The 27,405-nt window shown below is 45.4% G+C and overlaps 1 protein-coding gene across 5 annotated transcripts in view; it reads right to left on the reverse strand.

Moving 5' to 3' along the window:
* arhgef25a (Rho guanine nucleotide exchange factor (GEF) 25a) overlaps positions 1-27,405 on the reverse strand; it is a 129,548-nt gene that overhangs the window by 13,699 nt on the left and 88,444 nt on the right. For 4 of the 5 annotated variants that reach the window (XM_042303660.1, XM_042303659.1, XM_042303662.1 and 1 more), the window contains 5 exons: positions 26,994-27,104; positions 15,747-15,868; positions 15,456-15,522; positions 14,523-14,626; positions 14,377-14,446 (listed from right to left, as the gene is read on the reverse strand). In XM_042303660.1, the coding sequence (XP_042159594.1) occupies positions 14,377-14,446; positions 14,523-14,626; positions 15,456-15,522; positions 15,747-15,868; positions 26,994-27,104 (474 nt within the window). The remainder of the gene's footprint in view (positions 1-14,376; positions 14,447-14,522; positions 14,627-15,455; positions 15,523-15,746; positions 15,869-26,993; positions 27,105-27,405) is intronic. The other variant, XM_042303661.1, reaches the window with a different exon arrangement.

The raw sequence follows: 27,405 nt of genomic DNA on the forward strand, positions 1-27,405 counted from the left end.
TCAGGGGAAACTTTGTTTTGGAACCATGTCTCAGATACAATTGCTATGTCTGATTTAGTGTCCTTGAGACACCATTCAAACTCATCTAACTTGTTGCAGAGAGAGTGGGCAGTACATAGAAAGTGTGCTGGTAAGTGCTTATTGTTCTTAGCAGGGGTTTGCACAGAGGCGTGATGTGAATTCAGTTTTGAGCATTCACTTGCTGCCGAAGTGCATTGTTTAAGGTTTGTGGGTGATCGGCTGAGTTTTGCGATGAGGGTTTGCTATTTTCGGGAGGAGTTACGACCTGCAGTGGCGTGCTGTGGTTGTGGTGAGGTCGCTGGCTGGGTAAGCACTAGCTGTTCTCAAAGCCAGATTTTCTCCCAAATAAACCTGGATGAATCTCACGTTAGGGACTGTGAAGAGACCTCTGGAGGAATATCTTATGGGTGTCTGAGATGTGTGCTAGTTGTTTAAACAAACAGATCTGTGCTTTCAACATGTCAATGCCTCTCACAAATACAAGATACCTCTCACAAATACAAAGGTATCTGAGGCCGCAGCCAGGATTCAGCACTGCTGAATGGACAGCGCCACGGGGGCCACTCAAACTGTATGAAAACCTACAGGTTAACTCCGTGGTGCTGAATGGACAGCGCCACGGGGGCCACTCAAACTGTATGAAAACCTACAGGTTATTTTCAAACTGTACAGTCGGACAATATCAGCCTTTAGTCTTATGAAGTCAAAATGCTTTGCATATGTTGACAGGCTCTCTAACTTGCTATCATCAAAACATCTTGACAAAGATTTGACACACGGATGCATTTCGCTGACTGTGAGAGCACCAAGTTTAACTTTTGAGCATAACAGTGAATACATGTAGCTTCAAGCACTTTTTATCTTATTTTGGCCAGCACCCAATTAAGCTGTAATGCCAACACTGAGGCCCCATCATATCTTTGAGCTACCAGCTTTTCAACGCAGCTGCACTCCCCCAACACTCACAATACATAATCCACCAAGACCACAGCTCGTTTGGCATCGCTCACATCATCAAATCCCAAAAACGCCTCATTGACTTCGCATTTAGCCACATAACACAAAATCACAGAGATCTGGCCTTTGTTTGTAACATCTGTGGTCTCATCTTCTTCTACTGCAACAAATGGGGCTGCATTAATCTCATCTTCAATGTCCTTTCGAATCACATCACTGACTGTTTCAAACAAATCATTCTGTGTTCTGTTTGATGTACCCGAAAACACAGTGGAAGTCTCCAATTGTCTAGCTAACCTTACGTCTTTTGCAGCAAAGGTATACAATGACTCCACATACTGTAGTTGCCACGATTACATGAGCAACGGTTGCATCACCGCCCGGTATGGTAACTGCTCGGCATCTGACCGTAAGGCGCTACAGAGGGTAGTGCGTATGGCCCAGTGCATCACTGGGGCCAAGCTTCCTGACATCCAGGACCTATATACCAGGCGGTGTCAGAGGAAGGCCCAAATAATTGTCAGAGACTCCAGTCACCCAAGTCAAAGACTGTTCTCTCTGCTACCACACTGCAAGCGGTACCGGAGTGCCAAGTCTAGGACCAAAAGGCTCCCTAACAGTTTCTACCCGCAAAACATAAGACTGCTGAACAATTAATCAAATGGCCACCCGGACTATTTACATTGACCCCTTCAGGTTGTTGAGGTTGCAGCCGCCTTCTACCCAAAAGTTGTCCTCGGTTGAGAAAAGCAGGCAGTGGAAACAGTATAGGCGGCTTACTGGTAGAGCAGCCACACAGCCATTATCTTATTTTAACTTAACTAGGCAAGTCAGTTAAGAACAAATTCTTATTTATGATGACGGCCTACCCCAGCCAAACGCGGACGACGCTGGTCCAATTGTGGGACTCCCAATCATGGCCGGATGTGATACAGCCAGGATTCAAACCAGGGACTGTAGTGACGCTTCTTGCACTGAGATGCAGTGCCTTAGACCGCTGCGCCACTCGGGAGTTCATCCTGTGCCCCTCTTGTTTGAACAATAAGATGGTTTTCTGTCCCTTCCTGTGATGTAGGGTCAAGGGTCAGGTTTTTGCCTCCCTTTCTGGATCCTTGGAAATCCAACTTGGATTTTTTTTCCGAGGTGCAGTATAGTGTCCATTTTGTTCAGGATGCACGCGCCAAATGATGTAGACATGCCCAAATGTGCGGAGTTTACCCACACAACATGTTTATGCAATGCCCATGTGGAAAATACGAAATCCGCTCAATTCAACGAATGTCAGCTAGGAAAAGCAGCTAGGCCTGCGGTGACCCTGTCCATTAACAGTGACTGGCGGCTGTGCACGTCAACAATGTGCATGGATTTGAACGGATGGGGAGGGAGGCATGCGTACCCTGGTGCCTTTCCTAAGGTTTTGATGTAGTATTAGCAAATGTTTTGATTATGAGCATTAAAAAAACACCTGAATCATTGAGAAAAAAATAGGAAATAACAGAGAATAAGCATTTCGTAACACCTTTTTTTTTTTTTATTAAATTATCCCAGGGTGAGCATTGCCTACGCTGCCTGAGCTGATTGCACGTCACTGCGTACGATGCCCAAGAGGAAAGCGAGCCGGTTGTAACTCCCAACAAACTCCCAACAAACTACTGTAGAAAAATGAAGGAAGGGAAGCGCTGCTATAAGGTACACAATATGAGGTTTTGCTAGACAGAAGGTGCGCTTTGGCAAAAGGGGTACATTCGTCATCAAAAATGAAAGGAGGACCAAGGCACTCTTCATATAATTCATTTAAATGCCTTTATTTCTACGGCATGGTCAATAGAAACAAAGATTTTGAACAACTCTGACGCGTTTCGCCCGCATGGCCTTCGTCAGGGAGTATAAAGATGTGATTATGCGATGTCCTCTTTTAAACAGCGTTTTCCAACCCTGACTGAATTGAAAGGGATCCACACAGCAGCTAAGCAGAATGGCTACATTTCAGACAATGAGTTAAAATTTATTTTCAATGTCAGCCCGCGTATGGCTTCTTATTATCTTCTTCCAAAAGTCCACAAGAATCTTGAGCACCCCCAGCCAGGCCAGTCATTAGGGGTAATTAGGGCCTGACAGAACCCATCTCCAAGTACACTGATTACTTTATGAAGCCTTTTCTGGCATCACTCCCAGCCCATCTTCAAGACACCCCGGATGTGTTAAGGAATTGAACCGTATAGATACAGCTTCCCTTTTTAGTCACCATGGATGTGGAGTCTCTATACACCACCGTTGAACGTGAACAAGGTTTGGCAGCTATGCACCGTTTTTTGAGTAACCGGCCTGAGACTGAGATGCCTCCTACAGAATTCATTGTCTCACTGACTGAATGGACTCTTAAAAATAACATACTTGTCTTTCAGGGCCGTATTTTTGAACAAGTCAAAGGATGTGCCATGGGAGCTTGCTACAGCCCTTCCTATGTTGGTTTGTACTTAGGTAAATGGGGAAATGACTTCATTTTGGATCCTTCTTAAAACCACTACTTTAACCGGATGACATGTTAGGGATGCTATATTGATGATGTTTGCCTGTTCTGGTCTAAGATGAACTTATTTCCTTCCACCAATACCTTAATAGCATTAACCCTGCCATTAAAATCTGTAAAAATGACAAAAGGTTGTTTGCGCACATCAATCTTTAGGACGCCTAAAAGGCTAAAAGAGAATATTCCATATGGCCAATTCCAAAGAGTCTGCAGAATTTGCGATCAGGAAACCGACTAGTGTCAAATCTGCCGAATTGGAGAATCGATTCTGCAACAAGCTAGTCGGGTTTGAATGGTGTCTCAAGGACACTAAATCAGACATAGCAATTGTATCTGAGACATGGTTCCAAAACAAAGTTTCCCCTGACATGCTAGACATTACTAACTAGTGCATAGTGGTTAAGGTCAGATCATATCGCCTCCCTCGCCTTCCATTCCAGAATTGCAATATGTGCACTGCATTTCCTACATGACTCACCACAGGGTGATATCCTCATTGATCACTTAGTGGAGACTATTGGTGCACTACAAGTGAAACACCCTGCCATTGTTTTTTTTTCATCTGAGGAGATTAACAGGCAGGATGTGGGGAGGCTATGTAAAAGTCACAGTTTAAAGCAGATGGCTAATCAACCAACAAGATGAGAAGCCATCCTTAACCTGGTCATCACCAATCTGTCTCATTTCTACTGTGTTCCTGCCATCTGGAACCCACTAGCCATAAGTGACCATAATGTCATCACTACCCAACACAAGGAAAGAAAAATCCAGAGCACAACAGTGAAAAGGGTTTTCCAGCCACTGCCTGACTCAAACATCTGTTCCTTTGGACAATGGATTACCTCCCATGATTAGACTCTAAGTCTGAGGTTGGTGACATATCACATACATCTCTCTAATCCAAGATGGACGAGTACTTCCCAACCAAAACAGCGAGGCTGCAAAACCACGACAAAACATGGATGACAGCGGAGATCAAGGCCCTAATCCAAGAGCATCAGAAAACCTTCTCCCAGAAGAACACTGTCCTATGGAACAAGTTGAGGAACAAAATACAATGCAACATCAGAACAACTAGACAGGCCTTCTACAGTGATAAAATCACACATTGAGGGGCTTAGTCCAGGTGATGGCAGAGGAATAGCCAATGAAATTAACAAAGCACTAGCCTCTGTGATCCAGTTTATACCCCCCATCGACCAATACTGCTTCCCTGTTACCTACCATCAAGACCAGCCCCAACCATCCAGCATGGGATATGTACGAGAAGTTGGTTAAGGTGAAAACCCCAAAAGCAGACAGAATACCTGGCAGCTTCATTAAAGAGTTTGCTTACGGGCTAATTGGACCCATGGCCGATATCCTAAACGCTTCCCTCGACCAAGGTGTGATCCCAAAGGAGTGGAAAGCTGCTACTGTCGTGCCCCTCCCAAAGATGAATCCACCCAGCCTTGCTGAAATCAGACTCATCTCCCTTACCTCCCTTTTAGACAAGGCAGCCGAGAGCTTCATCTCCCAGTGGGCAGTAGGAGACATCCTTCCCCAAATCTATGACCATCGATGGGCTGTACAAGCATTCCGACAAGCCTGGCTTCATCTGCTCACTGGTCACCACTGACTATAGCAAGGCCTTTGACAGGGTCTGCCATAATGTGGTTATCGCCAGACTCCTAGAAATGAGGCTTCAACCATCAGGTGAAATGCTGACTTCCTATCTAACAGGCACCAGGTATTTAAGTAACATGGCTCCACGTCGGACAGTGTCAGAGTGTCATGTGGCCTCCCTCAGGGAACGTTGCTCGGACCCCTGATATTCGTAACATATATAGACGCCGCAGTAAGCGATGCAACAGTAGAACACTGGAAGTTCGTGGATGAGCTTAACTTACTAGAGGACAGACCCCAGACAGCACCCTCTTCAAGCCAACAAGACCTGTCCGACCTGGAGTCATGGTCCAGACTGTGTCAATGTGGCTGGCATGACATTTTGTCAGACGGTTATTGTAATGCGGTATTTGACTGTTAATTAACATTGACATGTTTAGCATCCCAGGCCTCCATGCAAACAAGCTGCTGATGTGCACCTTTGGAACATCTACATTTTAAAAAACGAATAAGTAAATGTAACATACACCATCACAATAAATCCGTTATTTATTTTAGTCAGGTCTAAAGAAACATAATGATATGAAGACCATGGATTTTCAGAAGAACAGAATATGAGTTAGCCTACTGTATGTTATTGGCTATGTTCCATGCCATAGGCTGTAGGCTTGTTCATTTAGCAGGCAAGATATGCTTATAGGTCCTGTGCCTTGATATTATACAATGTTTTAATTAAGAAGAACGTAATTGAACTTAGCTGAATTAAATAGAAAGGAGATTCTTCCCATTCTGAAGTGAGAGCGCATGTGAAGTGGCTATATTGAGCGTAAAAGTGATCATTCGAAGCAGTGCGGCTTGTCAGGGTTGTGTTTCGGAGGACGCATGGCTCTCGACCTTCGTCTCTCCCAAGTCTGTACGGGAATTGCAGTGATGGTACAAAACTGTAACTATCAAGAAATTGGGGAGAAAAACGGGTAAGAAGTACAAAAATAATATATTTGTTTAATAAAAAAACATAATTTGAAACAGGTCCTATATGCTAGATTTAGAGTTATTTGCCAACTTTAGTTGTCAATGATACAAACCTTAGAATGTCTTAGAAATTAAAACATATATGGGCTGCATGATGCAACTACAGACTATTGATGAGTTGAGAAAGCCGCAAAAAAGTTTGAGCTCTGTTCCTTGCATCAAGATGCACAGCTGTTCACTCATCAAGTGATCATATTTTCACCCATTCAGACTATTTTCTATTTAATCTTGTCTTTACTAATATGTCAAATTAGTTTAGATTTAGAATGACCAATTATTAAATGGGCAGGAACAGGGGCAGGGGGAAAAGACATGTAATCAGTATGCCTTCGAAAAGCAAATGAAGGCTGCATGCTTTCCCTCCGGTCCGTTTTTCAATGATACTTGGTAAGCTACTTGAGTTGTATAGCAGAGCTGTGCATAATTTTTTAATGATGCCTGGTAAGCTACTTTGGTTTTATAGCGGAGCTGTGCTTAATATGAGCAGCTGAGAAATAAATATAGGAAAACTTGTTTCTCTCCACGCATCAACCACCGTTTGAGGAGCATGCTCTCACTGCGTGACAGGTGGTATTCCGCTCAAACGCTGTATGTGCCATGGGCTCTCCAACCATGTTCCTGCACCTACCCAGTCCTTCATTTGGGAAACCAAGTGAAATATGTTTGGGAACAATCGATCGCAACATGTTTTCGCAAGCAAAACAGATTTCACTAAACTGTTTACACCCCCTCTGCACACTGAAGAAATTAATAAAGGAGGGAGAGGAGGAGATGGAAACAGCATGGTGGAGAGATATTCTGTGTCGCTAACATTAATGTGCCACCCACTTAATTATTCAAATATTAAAAATCCCCTACTACCAGGCTATTCCAAATCAAATACAAATTCACTGTAATTGTAGGCTACCTGTAAGCCGCTCCGCACAATCAATGAACCTACAGCATGCGTAGGGCTATAGTCTCTCCCAGACTCATGGATACACATTTTAGAGCGTAGCATAAGGTAACCAGTCCATCCAGTATGCATAATAATACAGTCCACATTCAAAGGCGATTACTCTAATTTATAAGCTAGACCAATTATGTACCGAAGACATCTTAATTCACTTTAGTTTGATGTTTTTCTGCCATGCGTAATATGCGGTAGGCTATGTATTGTATCATTTTCATTCTTTTTTATTTCCCAGGCTTGGGCTCATAAGTCTTTGCGTATGCATAAACTCTAGTATGTGTAGGGGTGTTTGGAATTCATCATCACATTAGAAAGCGCTGTACATTTTGTTGTGCAAGGCTTTGAAACAACATCTACAATGACCATGTTTTCCCCTCAGTTTCAAGCTTGCTGTTGTACTTCTTCAAAATGATCATCACAGTGAGGTGAGTTTTAAAAGCATGAAACTGTTTTGATGATGATAGGTGTTTTGAAGTGATTTTCGATTGTATTTCCATTGATGTCAGAGTGGTTGGAGGAACACTAGAGCCCTGAGTACCAGGCCATTAGGACCGGATGGTCGTTAGCAAGTTCGCTACTACCAAATCATGTCCAGAGTGCCTAAGAGAAGATTACCGTGACTCCATGGTCACGTGGAATTTTACTGCGGTCAGGGCTGCCGGTGTGGCGATGATACGGTCAGGTCACCGCAACAGAACCTAGTCCATAGACAGTCACATGATTCTCCACCCGCAGGAATGCAAAGTACTTCACACCTTCATCTCCAGAACACCACCGGATCTACCACAACTGCACACCAATAACTCAGAGCTCCTGAGAGTTGAAACCATAAAAGTCTGAGGCATTCTCATCCAGGCAGATCTCCATTGGACAGCACAGGTGGATGTGATCTCCAAGAAGGCCAGTAGACCCCTGTTGCTCCATTAGGAAGCTGGAATATAGCTCCGTCCCACAGGAGGATATGGTGATGGTGTAAACCACATCTCTGGACCTGTTACCCGGTCCTCAACAAAGTTGGAATCCATCAGGTGCAGAACCAAGCGCTACCATAGAAGCATGATAACATACATGACTAGGCTGCTGAACCAGTAACATACATGACTAGGCTGCTGAACCACTAACATACATGACTAGGCTGCTCAACCAGTAACATACATGACTAGGCTGCTCAACCACTAACATACATGACTAGGCTGCTCAACCAGTAACGTACATGACCAGGCTGCTGAACCAGTAACATACATGACTAGGCTGCTCAACCAGTAACGTACATGACTAGGCTGCTGAACCAGTAACATACATGACTAGGCTGCTGAACCAGTAACATACATGACTAGGCTGCTCAACCAGTAACATACATGACTAGGCTGCTGAACCAGTAACATACATGACTAGGCTGCTCAACCACTAACATACATGACTAGGCTGCTCAACCAGTAACATACATGACTAGGCTGCTCAACCAGTAACATACATGACTAGGCTGCTCAACCAGTAACATACATGACTAGGCTGCTCAACCAGTAACATACATGACTAGGCTGCTCAACCACTAACATACATGACTAGGCTGCTCAACCAGTAACATACATGACTAGGCTGCTCAACCACTAACATACATGACTAGGCTGCTCAACCAGTAACATACATGACTAGGCTGCTCAACCAGTAACATACATGACCAGGCTGCTCAACCACTAACATACATGACTAGGCTGCTCAACCACTAACATACATGACTAGGCTGCTCAACCAGTAACATACATGACTAGGCTGCTGAACCAGTAACATACATGACTAGGCTGCTCAACCAGTAACGTACATGACTAGGCTGCTGAACCAGTAACATACATGACTAGGCTGCTCAACCAGTAACGTACATGACTAGGCTGCTCAACCAGTAACATACATGACTAGGCTGCTGAACCAGTAACATACATGACTAGGCTGCTGAACCAGTAACATACATGACTAGGCTGCTCAACCAGTAACGTACATGACTAGGCTGCTCAACCAGTAACATACATGACTAGGCTGCTCAACCAGTAACATACATGACTAGGCTGCTCAACCAGTAACATACATGACTAGGCTGCTCAACCAGTAACATACATGACTAGGCTGCTCAACCAGTAACATACATGACTAGGCTGCTCAACCAGTAACATACATGACTAGGCTGCTCAACCAGTAACATACATGACTAGGCTGCTCAACCAGTAACATACATGACTAGGCTGCTCAACCAGTAACATACATGACTAGGCTGCTCAACCAGTAACATACATGACTAGGCTGCTCAACCAGTAACATACATGACTAGGCTGCTCAACCAGTAACATACATGACTAGGCTGCTCAACCAGTAACATACATGACTAGGCTGCTGAACCACTAACATACATGACTAGGCTGCTCAACCAGTAACATACATGACTAGGCTGCTCAACCACTAACATACATGACTAGGCTGCTCAACCACTAACATACATGACTAGGCTGCTCAACCAGTAACATACATGACTAGGCTGCTCAACCAGTAACATACATGACTAGGCTGCTCAACCAGTAACATACATGACTAGGCTGCTCAACCACTAACATACATGACTAGGCTGCTCAACCAGTAACATACATGACTAGGCTGCTCAACCAGTAACATACATGACCAGGCTGCTCAACCAGTAACATACATGACTAGGCTGCTCAACCAGTAACATACATGACTAGGCTGCTCAACCAGTAACATACATGACTAGGCTGCTGAACCAGTAACATACATGACTAGGCTGCTCAACCAGTCCCATACATGACTAGGCTGCTCAACCAGTAACATACATGACTAGGCTGCTCAACCAGTAACATACATGACTAGGCTGCTCAACCACTAACATACATGACTAGGCTGCTCAACCAGTAACATGCATGACTAGGCTGCTCAACCACTAACATACATGACTAGGCTGCTGAACCAGTAACATACATGACTAGGCTGCTCAACCACTAACATACATGACTAGGCTTCTGAACCACTAACTTTTACATGACTAGGCTGCTCAACCAGTAACATACATGACTAGGCTGCTCAACCAGTAACATACATGACTAGGCTGCTCACCAGTAACATACATGACTAGGCTGCTCAACCAGTAACATACATGCCTAGGCTGCTCAACCAGTAAGTACATGACTAGGCTGCTCAACCAGTAACATACATGACCAGGCTGCTCAACCAGTAACATACATGACTAGGCTGCTGAACCAGTAACATACATGACTAGGCTGCTCAACCAGTAACATACATGACTAGGCTGCTGAACCAGTAACATACATGACTAGGCTGCTCAACCAGTCCCATAGATGACTAGGCTGCTCAACCAGTAACATACATGACTAGGCTGCTGAACCAGTAACATACATGACTAGGCTGCTGAACCAGTAACATACATGACTAGGCTGCTGAACCAGTCCCATACATGACAGGCTGCTCAACCAGTAACAACATGACCAGGCTGCTGAACCAGTAACAGGGACATGACTAGGCTGCTCAACCAGTAACATACATGACTAGGCTGCTCAACCAGTAACCTACATGACTAGGCTGCTCAACCAGTAACATACATGACTAGGCTGCTGAACCAGTAACATACATGACCAGGCTGCTGAACCAGTAACATACATGACTAGGCTGCTCAACCAGTAACATACATGACCAGGCTGCTCAACCAGTAACATACATGACTAGGCTGCTCAACCAGTAACATACATGACTAGGCTGCTCAACCAGTAACATACATGACTAGGCTGCTGAACCAGTAACATACATGACTAGGCTGCTCAACCAGTAACATACATGACTAGGCTGCTGAACCAGTAACATACATGACTAGGCTGCTGAACCAGTAACAGACATGACTAGGCTGCTCAACCAGTAACATACATCACTAGGCTGCTCAACCAGTAACATACATGACTAGGCTGCTGAACCAGTAATGGACATGACCAGGCTGCTGAACCAGTAACATACATGACTAGGCTGCTGAACCAGTCCCATACATGACAGGCTGGAACCAGTCCCATACATGACTAGGCTGCTCAACCAGTTTGACTAGGCTGCTCAACCAGTAACATATATGACCAGGCTGCTCAACCAGTAACATACATGACTAGGCTGCTCAACCAGTAACATACATGACTAGGCTGCTGAACCAGTAACATACATGACTAGGCTGAAATGAAGCATTCTATATGAAAGTTCTCCTGGACTTTTTCTACAGGCCATGTTCCCAGTGTGCTTGTTGTCACAGCTTGACACCATTAGATATAGTTACGAGCTGCTTTATTCCCCCATAGCCCTTTTAACTTCATCACGTCTTCAAGTTCTGTTGAATTGATTTAACGGACAGGGAGAGTTTTAACGGACAGGGAGAGAGGGAGGGAGAGTTTTAACGGACAGGGAGAGAGGGAGGGAGAGTTTTAACGGACAGGGAGAGAGGGAGGGAGAGTTTTAACGGACAGGGAGAGAGCGGGGAGAGTTAACGGACAGGGAGAGAGCGAGGGAGAGTTAACGGACAGGGAGAGAGCGAGGGAGAGTTAACGGACAGGGAGAGAGCGAGGGAGAGTTTTAACAGACAGGGAGAGAGCGAGGGAGAGTTTTAACGGACAGGGAGAGTTTTTAACAGACAGGGAGAGTTTTAACGGACAGGGAGAGAGGGAGGGAGAGTTTTAACGGACAGGGAGAGTTTTACCGGACAGGGAGAGAGGGAGGGAGAGTTTTAACGGAGAGGGAGAGTTTTAACAGACAGGGAGAGAGAGAGGGAGGGAGAGTTTTAACGGAAAGGGAGAGAGGGAGGGAGAGTTTTAAAGGCCAGGGAGAGAGGGAGGGAGAGATTTAACGGACAGGGAGAGAGGGATGGAGAGTTTTAAAGGCCAGGGAGAGAGGGAGGGAGAGTTTTAACGGACAGGGAGAGAGGGAGGGAGAGTTTTAACGGACAGGGAGAGAGGAAGGGAGAGATTTAACGGACAGGGAGAGAGGGAGGGAGAGTTTTAAAGGACAGGGAGAGAGGGAGGGAGAGTTTTAACGGACAGGGAGAGAGGGAGGGAGAGTTTTAACAGACAGGGAGAGAAGAAGGGAGAGTTTTAACGGACAGGGAGAGAGGGAGGGAGAGTTTTAACGGACAGGGAGAGTTTTACCGGACAGGGAGAGAGGAGGGAGGGAGAGTTTTAACGGAGAGGGAGAGTTTTAACAGACAGGGAGAGAGGGAGGGAGAGTTTTAACGGACAGGGAGAGAGGGAGGGGGAGTTTTAAAGGCCAGGGAGAGAGGGAGGGAGAGATTTAACGGACAGGGAGAGAGGGAGAGTTTTAAAGGCCAGGGAGAGAGGGAGGGAGAGTTTTAACGGACAGGGAGAGAGGGAGGGAGAGTTTTAACGGACAGGGAGAGAGGAAGGGAGAGATTTAACGGACAGGGAGAGAGGGAGGGAGAGTTTTAAAGGCCAGGGAGAGAGCGAGGGAGAGTTTTAACAGACAGGGAGAGAGTAAGGGAGAGTTTTAACGGACAGGGAGAGAGGGAGGGAGAGTTTTAACGGACAGGGAGAGTTTTACCGGACAGGGAGAGAGGTAGGGAGAGTTTTAACGGAGAGGGAGAGTTTTAACAGACAGGGAGAGAGGGAGGGAGAGTTTTAACGGGCAGGGAGAGAGGGAGGGAGAGATTTAACGGACAGGGAGAGAGGGAGGGAGAGTTTTAAAGGCCAGGGAGAGAGGGAGGGAGAGTTTTAACGGACAGGGAGAGAGGGAGGGAGAGTTTTAACGGACAGGGAGAGAGCGAGGGAGAGTTTTAACAGACAGGGAGAGAGGGAGGGAGAGTTTTAACAGACAGGGAGAGAGGAAGGGAGAGTTTTAACGGACAGGGAGAGAGGGAGGGAGAGTTTTAACGGACAGGGAGAGAGGGAGGGAGAGTTTTAACGGACAGGGAGAGAGGGAGGGAGAGTTTTAACGGACAAGGAGAGAGAAAGGGAGAGTTTTAACGGACAAGGAGAGAGAAAGGGAGAGTTTTAACGGACAGGGAGAGAGGGAGGGAGAGTTTTAAAGGACAGGTTGAGAGGGAGGGAGAGTTTTAACGGACAGGGAGAGAGGGAGGGAGAGTTTTAAAGGCCAGGGAGAGAGAAAGGGAGAGTTTTAAAGGTCAGGGAGAGAGGGAGGGAGAGTTTTAACAGACAGGGAGAGAGGGAGGGAGAGTTTTAAAGGACAGGTTGAGAGGGAGGGAGAGTTTTAAAGGCCAGGGAGAGAGGGAGGGAGAGTTTTAACGGACAGGGAGGGAGGGAGAGTTTTAACGGACAGGGATAGAGGGAGGGAGAGTTTTAACGGACAGGGAGAGAGGGTGGGAGAGGGAGAGAGGGAACTCATTAACTCAATCTATTTTACTCCAAGTTTGTTAAATTAACCCAACATGACCACTTAACGGATATGTAATTCTCTGCACGGAACACATCATGTACCACATCTAAACAATAAACTCTGCAGTATATCTGTACGCTACGTCTTTCTTCTCCTGTTAATTTTTCTCCGTATCAGACCACAGATACAGGGGCAGAAATAGGTTGTCTTTGGGGTTGGAGGAAAATGACCTCCGTATCAAATAGCCTCGTGTTTATTATTTCGGAGACTTTTTTATGTGGCTTTTCTTCTGCCTGTTTCTTCAGACTGTTATTCTCCACTTGCTTCCTGACCGCTCGGGTCCAGCCACACACGCACACACACACACACACACACACACACACACACACACACACACACACACACACACACACACACACACACACACACACATACACATACACACACACACACACACACACATACACACACACACACACACACAAGGGCATAAACATACACACACACATACACACACTTCCTGACTGACTACTCAAGTCTTGTCTGGTCTGGAGGCTAGCCAGTCTGTCTGTGGCTAGAAAAACACAGGCAGGTCTAAGACCCTAGCTATCAATAATAAGGAAGTGGAGGGGGAAACGCTGGTGTGTGTGTGTGTGTGTGTGCGCCCGCACGTCTGAAGCCTATCTATAACAGGGAAATGTAGGAGCGAATGCTAGCAGCTGACAGAAATCTAGACAGAGGCACGCATGTTGGAGGGTTAACATGAGCTCTTCATGTGTATCCTCACAGCTATTTACCTCAACTCACACCAAACAGAAACAGGAAACAGATACTCGCCCGCTGCCTGTGGCCCACTGTCTCTGAGTGATGGTGTAAGTAGACTCACATGCTTTATGAAAAGTTGAGCCAGTCTCTCTGGTTCTGCTATACACTTCTCCAGTTCCCCCAGGAAGTAGCTAGACAGAGAGAGACAGGTTACACACACACTATCACACACAATCACACTCTGCACAGTTCATCTTCGACACTCACTCTTTATGCCAGTCGAACATTTGGTGAATGTTTCCAAATATAATCTTGTCTTTCCCCTTCATGTCCTCAGGTATGCCCTTGGTATTCATAGTGGCCATGTAGCCCTGTAGTGGTGACACACACACACACACACACACAACCTCAGATCAGATATACTGTATATGACTGACCGGGATTCAAACCCTCGTTTCCCACGCACAACAAGACAGTGTTAACCCTCTGAGCTAAAGCCTACGTATTACCATAATATACAGTGCCATTCAAATGTTTGGACACACCTACTCATTCCAGGGTTTTTCTCTATTTTTGCTATTTCATACATTGCAGAATAGTAGTGAAGACATCAAAACTATGAAATAACACATATGGAATCATGTAGTAACCAAAAAAGTGTTAAACAAATCAAAATAGATTTTGGATTCTTCAAAGTAGCCACCCTTTACTTTAATAACAGCTTTGCACACTCTTGGCATTCTCTCAACCTGCGTCACTTGGAATGCATTTCAATTAACAGGTGTGCCTTGTTAAAAGGTCATTTGGGGAATTTCTTTCCTTCTTAATGCGTTTGAGACAATCAGTTGTGTTGTGACAAGGTAGGGTTGGTATACAGAAGATAACCCTATTTGGTAAAAGACTAAGTCCATATTATGGTAAGCACAGCGTCAATAAGTACAAATAAAGAAAAACCCTTGAATGAGTAGGTGTGTCCAGACTTTTGACTGGTACTGTATGTACGTTCATCAAATCAACCCAATAACAGAAATGGCCGTTTTTGGAGCCAGACCAAGCTGTGTTGAAAGACACTGAAGGTATTGTGATGACAATGTTTTCAAGGCCAGGTGATATAATACCTGGGTGGGTGGGTTTTCAAACTTTATAAGCCACTGTTTTTTATGTCTGTCATTGAATACGCATATAATACTGTACTCTCACCTCTACTATGTACCTCAGGTCTTCCACATACAGTTTCTCTGTCTCTATGAGTTCCTTCAGTACGTACCTGGACAGAGAGGCAGAGGATGACAAATATTGCAGACTTTTGGTGCCCCCTGTCATCCCCATCAAAACAAAGTATTTGCAAACAGTCTTGACACAGTGACATTCTCATGTAACTGCTGGCGGTGTGTTGGTACGTATGGCAATGCTGTGTTGTACATCACACTTTGGATCCGTCTTAGAGCGAAGTGTAGTATTGTGTTGTGTAACTAAAGGGGAACCACTTGCATGCTCTTCTCTAAAGCACTCCTCCTCTCCTCATTGTCAGCTGCAGCTGATGATTGGCTGGAGGTGTCGTCCGTCAACACTGAGCCGTTGTCATCTGGATAGACATTGGTGGGCTGAGTATCCTGGTGAAACAGAGGGGACAGGGCATATGGTTATGATATGGCATTTTGGCATTTATGGCATTTTTAATATAGAGGGAGAGGACAAGGGGCGAAGGGAAAGATCAAACTGAGGGATGGAGAGGCGATGTAACGGGGGGGTGAGAAGGTGAGGCAAAGAGAGAGAAAGGCAAAGGTAGGGTGAGAGGGAGGGAGGGGAAATTGAGGGTGACGAGAGAGAGAGGCAAAGTGAGAGCGGGGGAGAGAGGGAGGGATGCAAAGAGGCAGAGGGAGAGAGAGTGAGAGAGAGGGAGAGAGAGAGAGAGAGAGAGGCAAGGTGAGAGACTGAGGGAGAGAGGATAATGATGCCGGTTGCCAAGGTGACCAGGGAGGGAGAGCAGCCAGACACTAGGGACAGTGACAGAATGATAAGGGGATCTGATTGTCACCAATAATAGTGTATGGTGTGGTGAAGTCACCATGAAAGAGAAAGACAGAGGGAGAGAAAGAAAGAACAGGGTCGGTAGAGAATTATTGGGCCTGTAAAGGAGTGTGGTGTACAGAATGTCTTGTGCATAGAATTACATATAATTTCATTGGATCTCTGTGGTGTTAGCATAGCACCCAATTAGGGCTGGGCGATATAGCCAAGATACCATAACACTGTATTTTCAAAATGTTTACGTTTTTTATCATTCTGAATGATAAAGTTCTAAATATGCTTTATGGGTTGTGTGTGACACTAGCGTGGCAACAAATGATTTGTCAGTGGTTTTAATGGGCTTTCTCCATTCGGATTGATTGAAACTGTTCGGCCAAACTTCAACCAAACATAGTAGGAACACAAAAGTGACAGTAAAGTCCTATAGTACATGGGAATGTAAATCCTGTAGCCTCTAACTCTAGGACCATACCAATGGTTGCTCTTTCCAGAATGATTTGTTCAATTCCAGCGTTCACTTCCATCATTTTATCAAGTTATTCAAATCCTGCACTCATTTCAATGATCATTGAAACACTTGCTCACGTTCCTTTTTTACCTTAGTATGTCCCCATGTCCTCGCAATAAAATTGTTGGCAGAATATTTATTCTCTTCTTTGACTGCATTTTTGTCTTCAATTGTAGTTCTTACTTTCACCACTTGTAGTCCATGAGCCAGACTCCCAAATTTGGGCCATCAAGATCAGCAACATCGCGCCGATAGAGATGGCAGCTTCGCTTCTTGTCCTTAGGAAACTGTGCAGTATTTAGTTTTTTTATGTATTATTTCTTACATTGTTAGCCCAGAAAACCTTAAGTGTTACATACAACCGCAAAGAACTATTGGATATCAGAGAGTCTTCAACTTACCAGCACAACCAGCATTACGACCAGGAATACGACTTTCCCAAAGCGGATCCTTTGTCTGCACCTCCCAGGGCATTTGAAGTGATTCCAGAGGCCGGCCCAAAACAACGCTGCCGGAGGAGAGGGTGCGGTCTTCTAGTGAGGCTTCGGATGCCCGCACACCAAACACCCGCTTCCGAGTATATTGCTCTCTAATGTCCAGTCCCTAGTTAACAAAGTCGATGAAATCAGGGCAAGAGTTGCTTTCCAAAGAGATATCCGGGATTGTAACACTCTCTGTTTCACGGAAACATGGCTAGCTTGGGACATGCTGTCAGAGTCGGTACAGCCAATGGGATTTTCAGTGCATCGCGCCGACAGGAATAAACATCTCTCTGGTAAGAAGAAGGGCGGGGGTGTATGTTTCATGATTGACTCATGGTGTAATTGTAACAACATACAGGAACTCAAGTCCTTTTGTTCACCTGACCTAGAATTCCTCACAATCAAATGCCGACTATATTACCTCGCAAGAGAACTCTCCTTGTTTATTGTCACAGCCGTGTATATCCCCCCGCAAGTGATACCAAGACGGCCATCAACGAACTTCACTGGACTTTATGCAAACTGGAAACCATATATCCTGAGGCTACATTTATTGTAGCTGGGGATTTTAACAAATCTAATTTGAGAACAAGGCTACCTAAATTCTATCAGCATATCAATTGCAGTACACGAGCGAGTAACATTGTTTCTCTAACTTCCGCGATGCACACAAGCCCTCCCTTGCCCTCCTAATGGCAAATCTGACCATGACTCCATCTTGTTGCTCCCCTCCTATAGGCAGAAACTAAAACAGGAAGCGCCCGTACTTAGGTCTATCCAATGCTGGTCTGACCAATTGGATTCCACGCTTTAAGATTGCTTCGATCACGTGGACTGGGATATGTTCCGGGTAGCCTCAGAGAACAACATTGACATATACGCTGACTCAGTGAGTGAGTTTATAAGGAAGTGTATAGGAGATGTTGTATCCACTGTGACTCTTAAAACCTTCCCTAACCAGAAACCCTACCTGGCACCCTACCTGGCACCCTACCTGACACCCTTGACCCACTCCAATTTGCTTACCGCCCAAATAGGTCCACAGACGATGCAATCTCAACCACACTGCACACTGCCCTAACCCATCTGGACAAGAGGAATACCCATGTGAGAATGCTGTTCATCGACTACAGCTCAGCATTCAACACCATAGTACCCTCCAAGCTCGCCCTGCTGCAGACCCTGGGTCTACCGCCCTGTGCAACTGGGTACTGGGCGGGCCGCCCCCAGGTGGTGAGGGTAGGCAACAACATCTCCTCCCCGCTGATCCTCAACACTGGGACCCCACAAGGGTGCGTTCTGAGCCCTCTCCTGTACTCCCTGTTCACCCATGACTGCGTGGCCATGCACGCCTCCAACTCAATCATCAAGTTTGCGGACGACACAACAGTGGTAGGCTTGATTACCAACAACGACGAGACGGCCTACAGGGAGGAGGTGAGGGCCCTCGGAGTGTGGTGTCAGGAAAATAACCTCACACTCAACGTCAACAAAACTAAGGAGATGATTGTGGACTTCAGGAAACAGCAGAGGGAACACCCCCATCCACATCGATGGAACAGTAGTGGAGAGGGTAGCAAGTTTTAAGTTCCTCGGCATACACATCACAGACAAACTGAATTGGTCCACTCACACAGACAGCATCGTGAGGAAGGCGCAGCAGCGCCTCTTCAACCTCAGGAGGCTGAAGAAATTCGGCTTGTCACCAAAAGCACTCACAAACTTCTACAGATGCACAATCGAGAGCATCCTGGCGGGCTGTATCACCGCCTGGTATGGCAACTGCATCGCCCTCAACCGTAAGGCTCTCCAGAGGGTAGTGAGGTCTGCACAACGCATCACCGGGGGCAAACTACCTGCCCTCCAGGACACCTACACCACCCGATGCTACAGGAAGGCCATAAAGATCATCAAGGACATCAACCACCCGAGCCACTGCCTGTTCACCCCGCTGCCATCCAGAAGGCGAGGTCAGTACAGGTGCATCAAAGCTGGGACCGAGAGACTGAAAAACAGCTTCTATCTCAAGGCCATCAGACTGTTAAACAGCCACCACTAACATTGAGTGGCTACTGCCAACACACTGTCAATGACACTGACTCTACTCCAGCCACTTTAATCATGGGAATTGATGGGAAATGATGTAAATGTATCACTAGCCACTTTAAACAATGCTACCTTATATAATGTTACTTACCCTACATTGTTCATCTCATATGCATACGTTGATACTGTACTCTATATCATCGACTGCATCCTTATGTAATACATGTATCACTAGCCACTTTAACTATGCCACTTGGTTTACATACTTATCTCATATGTATATACTGTACTCGATATCATCTACTGTATCTTGCCTATGCTGCTCTGTACCATCACTCATTCATATATCCTTATGTACATATTCTTTATCCCCTTACACTGTGTATGACAGTAGTTTTTTTTGGAATTGTTAGTTAGATTACTTGCTCGTTATTACTGCATTGTCGGAACTAGAAGCACAAGCATTTCGCTACACTCGCATTAACATCTGCTAACCATGTGTATGTGACAAATAAAATTTGATTTGATTTGATTTGATTTGGATTGATGGCAGCATTTGGGCAAAACTGAAAGCACTTACCACTGCATTTAATCATGGCTAGGCAACTGGGAATATGAAAGAAAGAGTGGGATGAAAGAAAGAGTGGGATGAAAGGGATGAAAGAGTGATAACACAGAGATAGTGGTGGGAAAAGTCCCCAATTGTCATACTTGAGTAAAAGTAAAGATACCTTGACTCACGTAAAAGTGAGTCACCCAGTAAAATCCTACTTTAGTAAAGGTGTAAAAGTATGTGGTTTTAAATATATTTAAGTATCAAAAGTAAATGTAATTTCTAAAATGTAAAGTAAAAGAGTAAATCATTTCAAATCCCTTTAATCAAGCAAAGAAGACGGCATGATTTTCTTGTTTTTTAAATTCAAGGATATCTAGGGGCACACTCCAGCACTCAGATATTATTTACAAACAAAGCATTTGTGTTTACTGAGTCCGCCAGATCAGACGAAGTAGGGATAACCAGGCGTCTTCTCTTTAAGTGCGTGAATTAGACCAGACAGTACTGAACATTGTGTCATCATACACTTGATGACATCCACACCCAATCAATTCAGGAAGAGTGGGACATAGTAAACATGTCGCAGCGATCTAATCAATGGAGTTGGTGAGGTAAACATGAGTGCCTTTTCACAGGCTACTTTCCCGGAACTTAGAAACATTCCCTTGGAGATTCTTGAACATTGAAGCAGTGTCTCTACACTCTACAGAAAATGCTTGTGTGATCAGTAAGATACGCTGTCATGCTTGTGTGAGAAATAAGCATCTCTTTGTTCATTGCCCACGCTCTTCAGCTTGCAATAGCACCGAATGCGTGTTTGTCAACCTTCTGAAGACTTACACACACTTGACTCCCCTGTTTAAATGGTCAGCAAACCGCTCCTTTTCTTGTGCAAGTCTCCCTTCTTGGTTGAGCAACGTCGTTCAGCATTCATCAGCTTTCATTCTGCCTTACTCATTCCCTCGTGACTGAGTAAACCCTCGGTTTGTCCACACTTCTTAGGCCTCCATGTTCCGGCCGTGCCCATCTTCCCTTGACTTTGACCCACAGTACACAACTAATCATACACCCGCATCCTAAACGCACTCTACAGACTCTATTCAGACCCTTTACTCAGTACTTTGTTGAAGCACCTTTGGCACCGATTACAGCATCGAGTCTTCTCAGATATGACGCTACACGCTTGGCACACCTGTATTTGGGGAGTTTGTTCCATTCTTCTCTGCAGATCCTCTCAAGCCCTGTCAGGTTGGATGGAGAGTGTTGCTACACAGCTATTTTCAGGTCTCTCCAGAAATGTTAGAGCAGGCTCTGGCTAGGACACTAAAGGACATTCAGAGACTCCCGAAGCCACTCCTGCATTGTCTTGGCTGTGTGCTTAGGGTCGTTGTCCTGTTAGAAGGTGAACCTTCGCCCCAGTCTGAGGTCCTGAATGCTCTGGAGAAGGTTTTCATCAAGGATCTCTCTGTACTTCGCTCCGTTCATCTTTCCCTCGGTCCTGACTAGTCCCTGCCGCTGAAAAAAAACACAGCATGATGCTGCCACCACCATGCTTCACCGTAGGGATGGTTCCAGGTTTCTACCAGATGTGATGCTTGGCATCAAGGCCAAAGAGTTCAATCTTGGTTTCATCCGACCAGAGAATCTTGTTTCTCATGGTCTGAGACTCTTTAGGTGCCTTTGGCAAACTCCAAGCTGGTTGTCGTGCCTTTTACTGAGGAGTGGCTTTCGTCTGGACCCTCTGCCACAAAGGCCTGATTGAGCGTCGCCGTAGCGCTTAAAAAACGTCTGTCCTCGGTTGCAACACTCACTGCCGAGCTCCAAACTGTCTCTGGAAGCAATGCCAGCACAATAATTGTTTGTTCGGGAGCCTCATGAAATGGGTTTCCATGGCCGAGCAGCCGTACACAAGCCTAAGATCATCATGCACCATGCCAAGCTTCGGCTGGAGTGGTGTAAAGCTCACCGCCATTGACTCTGGAGCAGTGGAAACACGTTCTCTGGAATGATTTTTCACGCTTAATCATCTGGCAGTCCGACGGACAAATCTGTGTTTGGCGGATGCCACGAGAGTGCTACCTGCCCGAATGCATAGTGGCAACTGTAATGTTTGGTGGAGGAGGAATAATGGTTTGGGGCTGTTTTTCATGGTTTGGTTTAGGCCCCTCAGTTCCAGTGAAGGGAAATCTTAACACTACAGCAAACAATAACATTTTATACGATTCAGTGCTTCTAACTTTGTGGCAACAGTTTGGGGAAGGCCCTTTCCTGTTTCAGCACGACAATGCCCCGGTGCACAAAGCGAGGTCCATACAGAAATGGTTTGTTGAGATCAGTTTTGAAGAACTTGACTCGCCTGCATAGAGCCCTGACGTCAACCCCATCGAACACCTTTGGGCTGAATTGGAACACTGACTGTGAGCCAGTCCCCACAGCAATGTTACAACATCTAGTGGAAATACATCTAGTGGAAGCTGTTATAGCAACAAAGGGGTTTTATAATGCCCATGATTTTGGAATGAGACGTTCGATGAGCAGGTGTCCACATACTTTTGGTCATGCAGTTTATGTGGTAGTAGAGTAGTGGCCTGAGGGCACACAGTTAATGTGTTGTGAAAAGTGTTATGAAATGTAATGTCATGTAATATTTGAAGTGGTATAACTGCCTTAATGTTGCTGGACACTGGGAAGAGTAATGGGGATCCTTAATAAATACTTAATAAAAAACGAATCCCTGTGACTCCTCTGCCGGTCTCCCTGATGGATGGAGGCTACTTTCTCTAGTTCACCACTGCCCCTGCCCTCTGGCCTGGTTCAACCTGTTCAGCCGCTATTTGTTCAAATGTTTACTCCCGGCCAGACTCCTCGGCATAGCGACAGTATATATTCACCTGTGGCCTTTTATTTCCCATCAACTTCTGGAAATGTGACCTTTTACTTAACATGTAGTGTACACAGTGGGTGTGTGTGTGTGTCGGCCTGGCCGCCCATGTGTGTGTCCTAGCTTTCCTGCCCTGTTAGGAATCCTCCAGCCCTAGCTCTACCCTGGCTGACAGGACGCTCCCTGGCCGATCCTGATCCTTACCAGATGTCCTCTGCTCTGGCGGAAGCCCACAGGAAAGAACTCTCTCTCTTTCTCGCATCCTCTATTTTTACTCCTCTATTTTTGCTTTCCAAAAGTTCAACGGAAGCCGATATCACGTCGGATGTGGTTCCTACAGGGAGACCATGCCTTCGTGAGGTGGAGGTAGTGTGTGCACGTTAGCATGCGGTGCGGGCGTGCCAGGCGTGTGTGCATGTGGGCGTGCACGTGCTAAAATTCTATTCCAAGAACTATCCAAACTCTTTTTTTTCTTCTGCCTTTTCCTACTTGAAGGAGAAACTCTAAATCTCTCAAAGTGCATCCAGACAGTACAGTCCAGACAAAAGTTGTCTCCTGAATCTCTCCTGAAGAGAGGAAGGAAAGACCATTTGATGACTAGAGCAAGCGGAGCTATAACTCTTGGTACATTATAGTCATTTTACTTCCTTGGTTAACAGTACTACATTTTTTGACTGTTTGACTGAAGTCAGTCTAGGAATTTTCCGTTGACCATCAAATAATAAACAATTGATCAAACCCGGGCCTCTGTCGGAATGTCAGGTCAGATTAGCAGTATCCTGAATGAAGAGGGAGAGGGAGAGCAGGAAATAGGGTCAGCACTAAGCAGAATGTACTGTATCTGAGATAAAGAGAAAGGGAAGTTACTAGAATGTGTGTAAGAGTGAATGAGAATAAGATGTTTGGCAGAATGAAAGTCTAATCTTTTATCTCCTGTGGGTGGTCAGAAGAGAAAAACAGAGAGAGAGCGAGAGAGAGAGCGAGAGAGAGAGAGAGAACGCAGAATGACAGAAGCCGTGACCCCGAGATGACTGACCTACATAGATTAATCCGCCTCTTCCTTTCTCTCTATTTTTCTTATTCTCTCTCACACTCTCTCCTGTCCCCCCTGTTCTGTCTCGCTCTCTCCCCTCTCCTTCGCTCACTCCCATGTCTCTCTTTCTCCCTCTCTCTCCACCTTGTCCCTGACAGGACAGACGGAACCAGTGATCTCCTTTCCTTCTCTCCCCTGTCTCTGTCTGTGTGTAATCCTGACACCAGAGCCTTATGACTGACTGTTATTATGACTGAGTTCTTATTCTCACAGCCAGAACTGGAGGGGAATAACACACTTAGCAGACTGATGGGGTGGTCTGGTGCACCTGCGTTATGTTTAGTAGGGCACACTGTAACAAAACGTTTTGCAACGGAATACGAAGATCTGTGTTCTTATTGGACAAGTTCAGATATACAGTGGCAAGAAAAAGTATGTGAACCCTTTGGAATTTCCTGGATTTCTGCTTAAATTGGTCATACAATTGGATCTGATCTTCATCTTAGTCACAACAAGAGACAAACACAGTCTGCTTAAACTAATAACACACAAACTATTATACGTTTTCATGTCTTTATTGAACATACTGTGTAAATATTCACAGTGCAGGTTGGAAAATGTGTGTGAAACCTTGGATTTAATAACAGGTTGACCCTCCTTTGGAAGCAACAACCTCAGCCAAATGTTTTCTGTAGTTGCGGATCAGACCTGCACAACAGTCAGGAGGAATTTTGACCATTTACAAAACTGTTTCATTTCAGCAATATTCTTGTGATGTCTGGTGTGAACCGCTCTCTTGAGGTCATGCCACAGCATCTCAATTGGGTTGAGGTCAGGACTGCGCCACTCCAGAAGGCATATTTTCTTCTGTAGAAGCTTGTTGATTTACTTCTGTGTTTTGGGTCATTGTCCTGTTGCATCACCCAACTTCTGTTGTCCTTCAATTGGTGGACAGATGTTTATTTTTACACGTTTTATTGAACCTTTATTTAACTAGGCAAGTCAGTCAAGAACAATTATCTTATTTACAATGACGGCCTACCCCGGCCAAACCCAGACAAAGCTGGGCCAATTATGCGCCGCCCTATGGGACTTCCAATCACGGCCGGATGTGATACAGCCGGGATTCAAACTAGGGACTGCAGTGATGTCTCTAGCACTGAGATGCAGTGCCTTAGGCAGCTGCGCCACTCAGGAGCGTTACATTCTCCTGCAAAAAGTATTGATAAACTTGGGAATTCATTTTTCCATCGATGATAGCAAGCTGTCCAGGCCCTGAGGCAGCAAAGCAGACCCGAACCACGATGCTCCCTCCACCATACTTTACAGTTGGGATGAGGTTTTGATGTTGCTGTCCTGTCTTTTTATCTCCACACATAGTATTGTGTGTTCATTACAAACAGCACAACTTTAGCTTCATTTGTCCACAGAATATTTTGCCAGAAGCGCTGTGCAACATCCAGATGCTCTTTTGCAAACTTCAGACGTGCAGCAATGTTTTTTTTGGACAGCTGTGGCTTCTTCCGTGGTGTCCTCCCATGAACACCATTCTTGTTTAGCGTTTTACGTATCGTAGACTCGTCAACAGAGATGGTAGCATGTTCCAGAGATTTCTGTAAGTCTTTAGCTGACACTCTAGAATTCTTCTTAACCTCATTAAGCATTCTGCGCTGTGCTCTTGCAGTCATCTTTGCAGGACGGCCACTCTTAGGGAGAGTAGCAACAGTGCTGACATTTCTCCATTTATAGACAATTTGTCTTTTAGAGATTACTTTTGTAACCCTTTCCAGCTTTATGCAAGGCAACCGTTCTTAATATTAGGTCTTCTGAGATCTCTTTTGTTCGAGGCATGGTTCACATCAGGCAATGCTTCTTGTGAATAGCAAACTCACATTTTGTGAGTGTTTTTTATAGGGCAGGGCAACTCTAAACCAACATCTCCAATCTCATATCAATGATTGGACTTCAGGTTAGCTGACTCCTGACTCCAATTAGCTTTTGGAGAAGTCATCAGCCTAGGGGTTCACATACTTCTTCCAACCTACACTGTGAATGTTTAAATGATGTATTCAATATAGACAAGAAAAATACAATCATTTGGTGTGTTATTAGTTTAAGTACACTGTGTTTGTCTATTGTTGTGACTTAGATGAAGGTCAGATCAAATTTGATGAACAATTTATTCAGAAATCGAGGTAATTCCAATGGGTTCACATACTTTGTCTTGCCACTGTAGCTCCCTTGTTCACTGAGTTTTAAAAGCTTTGTCAGATCCGGTAAGATTCCAGTTAGTCATGTCTCTCTTACGTCTACCTGACACAGTATCCATTATCTTTATCTTGGCCCCCTTACCAACCGTCTCGGTTTCAAACACCATCTATCCCAGTTGCTGTTGCCATTCACACATCATTCCCAGTGTTTGATGTGTAAATGAAAGAGCACAGCCATCGTCTAGACTCTGTCGTTCCCGGGAACAAGGCATCTTCCGTCCTTTTTCTCCTCCGTGCCGTTTCCTCTTCATCTGGAGGCATGTTCTTTGCAGCTGAATGCGAAGCGTCCACCACACGGAACCCCAACAAGGGTGTGCGTCCCGAATGGCACCCTGTTCCCTACATATTAGTGCACTACTTTTGACCAGAGACCTATGGGCCTGTTTGGGACGCAACCACTGGACGGCCTCCTCCTGATTAACTCTGAGAGGCCCTTCGGGGGTGTGGGGGTGTGAGGGGGGACTTCCTTTCATATCCAGGTCTGTCTTGGGGGCTATCACCTCCCTGTCTGGGTTTTCCAAAGAGAAAATCATGACTATCTCCCCTAAACCTACACACTGAGCAACAACAGCCAATACCATCAATGGATGACCAATTAATTTCTTCATCAGTTCAGTACGATTATATTGTGTTTCCTTAGGTTGGATACGTTGACTGAGTATGTGCTCTCTGACCCTGTTGATTAGATAGATTGCATGACCGTAGCTACCTTGTTAAGCCTCCTAGACCTAGGCATTTGCTCGGGTGGGCTAAGACAAGTTGTCAGGTCTCAGACAAAGATTGTCAACAAGCAAACATGATTCCCCAAACCACTTCTGTTACACGGGGCTGTAGGTGTGAACTCAGAGTGTGTGTGTGTGTGCGTGCGTGCGTGTGTGTGTGTGTGTGTGTGCATGCGTGTGTGTGTGTGCACGCACGCGTGTTGACTCACATGTGTGTAGGCCAGTGAAGTACAGCCTTGTAGCGAGTCAGACAGGTAGCTGGGAGAGTTTAGGGTTGCCGGGGAGAGATCCTCAGGACTGGCCAAATTATACCTGCACTCCTACAACACACACACACACCCCGCATGAGCACACACATACACACCCAGCTAGACAGAAGGAACATCGTTACTCAACATAACACAGCAAAATCACTCAACACACCGACGTGAGTCAGTGTTACGCTGTGACTGGGTCAGAAACGCCCCCAGAGGTGAAAGGGCAGGGTGCTGTTGATTGCGTAACGAGCAGCATCACCCCTGCCATAGCTATCCCACTGTCCGTGTGTTTACAACGCAGCAGTCATTGATAGTATTCATAGGCGAGGCATTGTACTGTCAATAGGCTGTGGTCAGGGAAGCT

Source organism: Oncorhynchus tshawytscha, linkage group LG22, assembly GCF_018296145.1.
Source record: "Oncorhynchus tshawytscha isolate Ot180627B linkage group LG22, Otsh_v2.0, whole genome shotgun sequence".
NCBI classification, from domain to species: Eukaryota; Metazoa; Chordata; class Actinopteri; order Salmoniformes; family Salmonidae; genus Oncorhynchus; species Oncorhynchus tshawytscha.